At 43.0% G+C, this 8,199-nt stretch overlaps 1 protein-coding gene across 2 annotated transcripts in view; it reads left to right on the top strand.

The window, feature by feature from the left end:
* The first annotated feature begins 515 nt into the window (after nt 1–515).
* Nucleotides 516–8,199, top strand: part of fnbp1l (formin binding protein 1-like) — a 38,912-nt gene continuing 31,228 nt past the window's right edge. The window contains exon 1 of one of the 2 annotated variants that reach the window (XM_030372902.1): nt 516–837. In XM_030372902.1, the coding sequence (XP_030228762.1) occupies nt 814–837 (24 nt within the window). In that variant the 5' untranslated portion in view covers nt 516–813. The remainder of the gene's footprint in view (nt 838–8,199) is intronic. The other variant, XM_030372901.1, reaches the window with a different exon arrangement.

The following is an 8,199-nucleotide window of genomic DNA, read 5'->3' as shown; positions in this document are numbered from 1 at the left end:
CCGCATTCCAAGGAGCGCATGTGTGCCCCATGGACCTAATAAAAGTGTGCCCAGACCCTAGTGGGTATTTATCGATAGATGGCGCTGTCGATCAATAATCGGATCTTCGCCGCCAGCGATCGGACCATGGTTCGGACGGGCCCACGCTTAAAGAGTAATTAAATTAGGTTTCTCAAAGATGAAGCCAGTTAATATAACTAAATGTCATCAATATTCATGGCCTATTGGCCTTTAAGCTATACGTCGACTTACTGTCCATGCATTGACAACGATCAAGTTGTTTGTGTTCATAATATACAAAGTGTCGGCTATTCTATGTAAAATACATTCAAATTGGGTGCAAAATGCCCCTTTGTAGTTTATGCTCGTATCCCTTCTAAAAAAATCCCATTTGAATTGGCTTATGTATTTGACACGGGGTGACGAGGACAGCATTTCATGTGTATAAGGTCTGTCTGCGCATTTTATTCCTGTTGTTCCCTATGTTCCCTGGTACCAAATTAATGTAGGTGCACCGGTGGGGCGGTCCTGCATGCTCCTGCATTTCGCTATTTCAGACGGGGAGGCAGGCACTGGGAGGCAGTGACTGGGAGGTGTAGCAGTGTGGGACTGCATTAGAAGAGGAGAGCAGTGGAGAACGAAGCGGGCGAAGCAGAGCTGTGGGCCAAAGGAAGAAGTGCGTGTCCGTGTGGTGTGTGTGTATGCTTGTTGACTCTGCTGACGGACGGGATTGGGAAACCAGCGGCAGTCCGGGCGAGTTTCAGCGGGGGATACGGTGTTAAATCTTGGAAGAACTTGGGATAGGACTTCGCCATGAGTTGGGGAACGGAGCTCTGGGTATGTAGTTTATGTCGTCATGTTTTTTCGGCAAAGCGTTTTGGTGTTCTTTGTTTCTGCGGGGACAACCCACTTAACCTCATATTTCGGGGAAGGAAGGTGCCGTGTTACCTTTAGCATTGTGTAAGAAAACGGCTAATGTTAGCCAACCGGCTATTAGCCGATACGGCTAAGCTAGCTAATCTTCCATGCACCTTCGCCTTGGTGACAGCGGGCTAAACAATAGGCAGGTCCAGCAAAAAAACCTTTTATCATTCATGTGAGGCAAACCGCTTTGTCATCGCAACAAAATACAATGGGATCCTTTATAATCATTTACCTCAGTTAAGTTGTTGGGAATGTACCATATTATCAAGATGATTTTTGGGTTATTTTTTCATGTCACACCCATTTTATCAGTGGGGATCGCAGAGTCTGGGATACTGCTGTACTGGAGCAGTGAAGTGATAGGATTCGCTTCTTGGACGCTGTGGTTTAAAAATAAAAAAACATTCAGAAAAAATATATAGCGTGAACATATTTTAAAATCACTTCTCATTGATTTTATCTGAGACATATTGCCTTTTATAGAAAAACTTCGTGTGTGTGTGTGTGTGTGTGTGTGTGTGTGTGTGTGTGTGTGTGTGTGATACTACTGGGAGAGAGGGAGGGGGGGAATTGTGTGATTTCTCCATTGTGGTATTCCTCTGTAATGGGAATTTGATAGAGGAACTCTAGGGTCTGTGCATCTCCTTGTCTGCAGCATGTAATACTACTTACTATGCTAGGACACACGGATAACCAAGGGCTTCTAACATCGTTTGTAGACAAATGAAACTGAAATTATAGCGTTATTTGGTTTGTTTTTCTTGTCAATATTATCATAATGCACTTGTGTGTATTCCCTTGTTTTGGTGCTAGCATGTCGTGTTGTGTCCTGTTGGCTGCAATCCAGCTTCTTTGATCATCCTATTACTGGGCTGCCTTCCTGTTCTCCATCTCTCACACACACACACACACACACACGCACTATTAGGAACAGCCTGTATGTGTTTGTAGTGTGTATACGAGAGGTGTTTGTGCAAGGTGTATGTTGCCATGCTGTGTCTGGTCTGTTAGGCGGAGGTGAGCCAGAGGCTAGCACAGTGAGGCAGGTCCCCTCTGACTAAAGGACTAGAGACAGACTGGTGGTCTGATCCTCAGCCGGCTCAATAAGAAAGCTAGGAGCAGCCTAGAGATAGAAAAACGCCCAAGGTAGGAGAACAGACGTGTTTCTAAATTGGAGCAAATTTGCCATCATGCCTGCTTTGCTACAACCACTATGCAACCTTTTTTAAAGTAGTATATTTACGTATCCCAAAACTGCTCTCATGTGGAGACACTCTAATTGAAAAACAATATATGCCTCGTAAGAGTTTTTTTGTTTGACGTTTCAAGCTTTTTGATTCACCTCTTTAGTGGTGCGATGTTTGGCTCGGCTCACTTAGGGAACACACTTTCAGTGGCTTGGGTCTCTGGCTAGCCAGGGGTTTCACATTGGATACACCCCAACGCTTTCCCGTAGTGTTTTTACTAGGTCAACAGTCTGCTGCTTAGCAGGTGACAGCAGGTGTGTATGAAGTCACATGCTGGACGCCAAGGATACTGTCCCAGGTCCATCAAGCTGTTAGTGTGGGGCTGGCCAAGCCTTCTCTCTGCCTCTGTCTCTCTCTCTGTCTGTCTCTGTCTCTCTGTGGAGTTGAGAGATAAGGGAGCAGAAAGAGAGTGGAGAGACAGGTGAAAGGTGCAGGGAGAGAGTGAGGAGATGGGTCAGAGAAGGAGGGGAGAGTGGGGAGACGGCTGTGAGGAGGGAGGATTTTCAACAACAATTTGATGAACACCGCCTTCCCCGAAACATCTGCAATGCAACAGCTTATGTTCAACAGATTCTCTCTTTCGCTCTTTGCCAATAGCACAGTTGTCCAGCAGAACAACACAACACTCATGCACAAGACGTGCATGGTTCTCTCTCTCTACCTCTCCCCCACAGCTGGTCGCTTCTTGCTTTTCGCTCGTTTTCAAGATATGTCCCCAGCTCCACCGCCCACACTTCCTTTCTCTCTCTCACCCCTCCCCCCCCTCCCTGGATGCAGTCACAGCTGTATCTTTTGGAATAGACCCGTGCTCACTTAAGTCTTTTCAAATGAAGAAACTGTACACTGAGTGAACAATAAAATTCACTCAAAGTCAAAGAGCTACCTTACTAGTATGATAAGATCTTCTTATCTCCTAAGCCGTCACTATATTTCCCACAGAAATCCTTGTTATTTGAACCAACAAGCAACAGTACTGGGGGTGAAAGGGTGAATTTCACACAGCCGGTCACAGTGTATTTGTTATGTCTTTTAATGGCATTTAGTTTCCCAGCCTGCACTTAATGTTCCTAATATGAACAGTAAGTTTCCTCATAAATGCTAGTTAACATTCAACGGCGCCTGCCATTCCCTTTACCCATTGGATTTGCATTCTGAAAGGCTTAAGAGTATCTCAGTTGACTGCTTTGCGAAGGTAACCAAGGGGGCATTATGTAAACATGGGCATGTTTCCTTGAATTCGATGCATGATGCTACGCTACTGCATAACTTGTCCCATTAGCCAAACCTTTCCCTACTACCGAGCCCTTCTTCCCGAGGAGGACTTGTGGTATGACTTTCTGGAACAGTCTGGGAGTTCAACAGAAACCCTACTTTTACATCACATGGAGGTATCCAGATGCCAAATGAAGGAACGAAGTGTCCATCGCGGCACTGTGTGGATGTTCTCTGCTGGCTCATACAGCTGTGCGACAAGGCCTCTCTAGGAAGTGGATGCTGACTAACCAGTAGAGGATTAAAGCACTTCCAGACCTCCTCTGTGTCACAGCTGTTTTTTTTTTCTTTTTTTCGAGACTTCAAACCCCTGCCTTCCTGTCCTACTGGCATGCTCAGAAGTCTCTCTGTCTCTCTGTGTGTCTGTCTCTCTGTGTGTCTGTGTGTCTGTGTGTCTGTGACAACAATTTTATCATTCAGCTACATTAGACCGCAGGTTTAAGGACACATGGAACATTTCTGGAATTCCTTTCTTACCCTGGTAATTTTCCCTAGATTTCCAACCCAGTCATTATGCCAAAGTTTTGCTGGGGATGTGAAAGAGAAGTTGCATTTGTATGCTGGTAGACTGGGTTCTTAATTCTGCTATGAGTTTAAGGCTTTTGTCAAGGTTAGTTATTTACACCAAAGGCTGCTTCTGTGTGTGTGTGGAGATGAGTCCAAGGTTTCTTCAGTGCCAGGGTGTGATGTGGGGCAGTAACATACCTACTGTTGATGAAGCGGTGCTTGTGTAGTAAACACGTCCACTCTCAGCTGCAACCTGCACAGCTTAGCAGCTCAAGTACCATCAGCTCTTAGGACAGGTATAATATTACAGGAGTGACGGGTAAGAATGAGTACTTAAAATGTCGAACAGACATTTTATGCATCTCCTGCTTATAGTGGTTGTATTAAGCTGCCTATTAAATTTTGTGCTGTTAGATAGTAAAGGATATAAAACATGATTGGCTCCCTGTGAGCCAAATTAAGATTATTGTGGTAGGCATTGACATTGTTGCTAGTGCTACTGTGACATTTGATTGAAAAGATAATTGAGATTAATAAAATTACTCACTGCTAAATTGTCAAATAATACCACCCAGTTAAACAGAAGATGAACTAACAGACATTTCAAGTTTCAGTCTATTGTTTATATTGTGTAGTTAATGTTTTCCATTGTGTTGGATCTGTTTCCTCTTCTGTCCTTAGTTGGCGTGTGTGTGTGTGTGTGTGTGTGTGTGTGTGTGTGTGTGTGTGTGTGTGTGTGTGTGTGTGTGTGTGTGTGTGTGTGTGTGTGTGTGTGTGTGTGTGTGTGTGTGTGTGTGTGTGTGTGTGTGTGTTTCATGGCAATAAAAGTGAGACAAAGTTCATAAATTGCACTTGCTCTCTATTTCTTCTGTGCCCTTTCCTTAAGCTCTTTTGGCTTTCCTTATTAGCAATGCCAACAAGCACACACCCCTAGCTCAATATCACCTGTCTGTTCAATCAGGATCTGGCATGTTGACACATTGTCTCCCCCTCCAAGGCGTTGAGGTGACATGCGGAGAAGGTGTAAGACATGGAAGGACAAGCAGGGTGATAGCTCCCCAAACTACAGTGGTAAGAATACGTTTATGCACCCATGCTAAAGTTGACTAAAAATAGGAATAATAAATCACCTTTTGGAAATCGATCTTAATGCCTTGTTTAAACAAATGAAGAAAAATCCAACCTTTTAGGCCACCAATTTTCTTTGTGAATGAATAATGTATTTGTAAATAAGTTCTTCAATCAAATACAGGGTGCATAAGTATAGGAACCCCTATGTTAAATTCCCATAGAGGCAGGCCTCTATAAAGGCCATTTATTTCATGGATCCAGGATAATATGCTAACCCTAACCCTATTAGGTTGGATTTGCATTGAGAAATCATTAGGCTAACTGAAAAGAACCATGCCAATCTCTAGGTATGGTGAAGGCTATGTGATGATGTGGGGCTATTTTAATTCCAAAGGCCTGGGTGACTTATCAGGATGCATATTATCCTGGATCCATGAAATAAATGGCCTTTAAAAACAAAAATCTGCCTGCATCTATGGGAATTTAACATAGGCGTTCCTATACTTATGCACCCTGTATTTGATTGAAGAACATTTATTTATTCACAATACATTATTCATTCACAAAGTAAATTGGTGGCCTAAAAGGTTGGATTTTTCTTCATTTGTTTAATCAAGGCATTAACATCGATTTCCAAAAGGTGATTTATTATTCCTATTTTTATTCAACTTTAGCATGGGTGCATAAACATATTCTAACCACTGTATACTGAAACTGTCAAGATACAGGGGCAAGTTGGCAGCTTTGTAACAACCACATTTGGCATGAGGGGGTGCGTCGTGTTACATTGTCGCAGCTTCCAGATCGGCAAGGAAGACTACCGGTAGTTTACTTAGTAGATCTAAAACGAGGTGTTCTCCCTTTGGGCCTCATGCTTTTGTCTGCTTATAGTAGAAGTTTAACTTTGTGCATATTCAGTATTACAGCATGGAGAGGGTTTGGCTTGTTGATACAAACCACTGAAGACTTTTTAGTCATTCTATACAGCTTTACAGCGTATCGCCTCCAAGAGCAGTTGCGCCATCACTGTTAGGTAGTGAGGGACAACTGATTGTCTTCCTCTTATTTGGTTAGATTCTGAAATTCAAATTTGTAGTTTATAGTGAACATCACTTCTTGCAATGATGAAACAGTTCCATGGTTTCACCAGATGTGCAGACTTCTTGCTTGTTGCTTTGGATCCAACAGTCTTTTCCCAGACATGTAGCTGTGTGTCTCTTTCCACTCCACGCCAATTATACTTCCTGGATAAACGTAACGCTATATTATTTGGAGCGGAGATATTTTATCAGTCTTGTCAATCCGTTTGTCTCTGTAGAGAATTTCTCCAGCTGTAGGAACTTTTATTTTGTTCTTGTTGCTGTTGGGAATCAAGCACATAGCATGAATAAAAGGTGTGCAGATACGTTGCATATTATGAGAGACACAAGCTGTCTCAGCCCCTGACACAGTATGTTTATGCAGGCAAGAGAAATTAAGCTAAAGTTACCAGAGTGACGTTACTATAGTCACCAGGCTGTTTATTTGTGCATGTTTGCTGCAGCGCATGTGAAAACACACAAAAGCGGTTCAGCATGGAAGGTTACTGGTCCCCCTGGTAACCTGTTGCCTGTCTATCCTTCGAGTGCAAGGCAGTCGAAAGCATTACGTATGCTCCTTGCTACTGCACACCACACTAGTCTGGTGATCATAGAATAAATATCTCAATGCAACTTACTATTTCGTTGTCCATTTTGCCTTTGGTATTTTGTAGGATGAATAAAAACATACAAATGTTCTTAACCTTTCTGTCATAAAAAGTCACCTAATCTAAAAAGTTAAACTTCAATGCTTAATCGTCCACATTCAATATTTGTTTTGCAGCCAGTTACATTACCTTGAATGCAGCTTATTCTACCTCCTAGAACAAAAGCCTTTGACCCGCAGAGGAAGTTGACGATCCAATGAGATGTAATCTGAAGGCTCTCAGTTGTCTATTCTCAGGGAGATCCCATTGACCAGCCAAGGGACGAGGCCCAATGCTCTTTTCATTAGTGCAAACTAAGTTGACAATGGCATTACTATAAAAAAAAAAAAGAGGAGCCGGTAATGATATTGGAAGAAGTTACTGCTATTTGTTGAAGTCGTCACTACATACATTTAACTGACAAAATAGTGAAGGCTAAAAATGAGCTGGATTGTTCTGTTGTATTGGCTATTACTGATCAATTATCTATAATCATTTTAATTATCTGACTGTTTGGTTGGGTTCATGTCTCCCAAAGTCAATCATTGGTGGTTGTACTATAGCATCGTTCCAGTAACTTGAGGTTCTGGAGGTTACTTTGGCCCAGTAGCAGTATCTCACTGCATAGCTTTAGTGTGCTGTCAGCAGGCAATCGGTGCATATGGGGTTAATGGTTAACTAGAAAACCCCATGATTCTCTAACTAGGCCGCATTGGTCTCAGTCTCTAAGTGCATCCGTTTTGCATTGAATATAATGATGCAGATAATTACGTAAAAAGGGCATTCCTCAAGGCTATCTGATTTGGTGACGGTAACGGTTGAAAGTCTTCTCAATGTGGGTCATCATGATCTTAGCCTGTGTGTCTTTTTGACAAATGTCTGACAGGAAGTCACATGGGATTACAGGCGACTGGCTAGCCTCAAGCACAGCCTCATGCGTCCCTAGCCGGGGGGGAATCTTACTATACATCCATGGAGGAAAAGAGAGGGCATTCCCTGTGAACAGTATGCCGTATTGATTAGCGATCGACCGATATGGATTTTTTTTAGCCGATATTTGGAGCCAATACTACCCTGGAAATCCAGAGTTCTCGCGAGAGCACAATTTGAATTTGCTCAGCGAGTCACTCTGGGAACGAGCAATATACTTGTGTATATTCTAGGCCTCCCCTGGCCCAGAACATTAACCAATTACTCGATGTATCAGTTATAGGCCGGCCAAAAGCGTTGCCGTTTAACCGACCGGATACGGCAAGAGTCTTATCTATTGGTTAGCTCCACTGGTCTGGATACGTCACCCCTTGTATTCTTCTGATGGTCGTAGTGTTATCCAATGTTTGTTATCCAGTGATATTTTCAAATGCATACTTGGTGCAGCCCCTCGAGTTGGGCCATTTTCATTACTCGTTGCCAGACCCTACAGCTTTCTAGATGTAGGTCTGGATTTCCAGG

This window comes from Gadus morhua, chromosome 12 (assembly GCF_902167405.1).
Source record: "Gadus morhua chromosome 12, gadMor3.0, whole genome shotgun sequence".
Taxonomy (NCBI): Eukaryota; Metazoa; Chordata; class Actinopteri; order Gadiformes; family Gadidae; genus Gadus; species Gadus morhua.
This window is presented reverse-complemented; position numbering and strand designations above follow the sequence as displayed.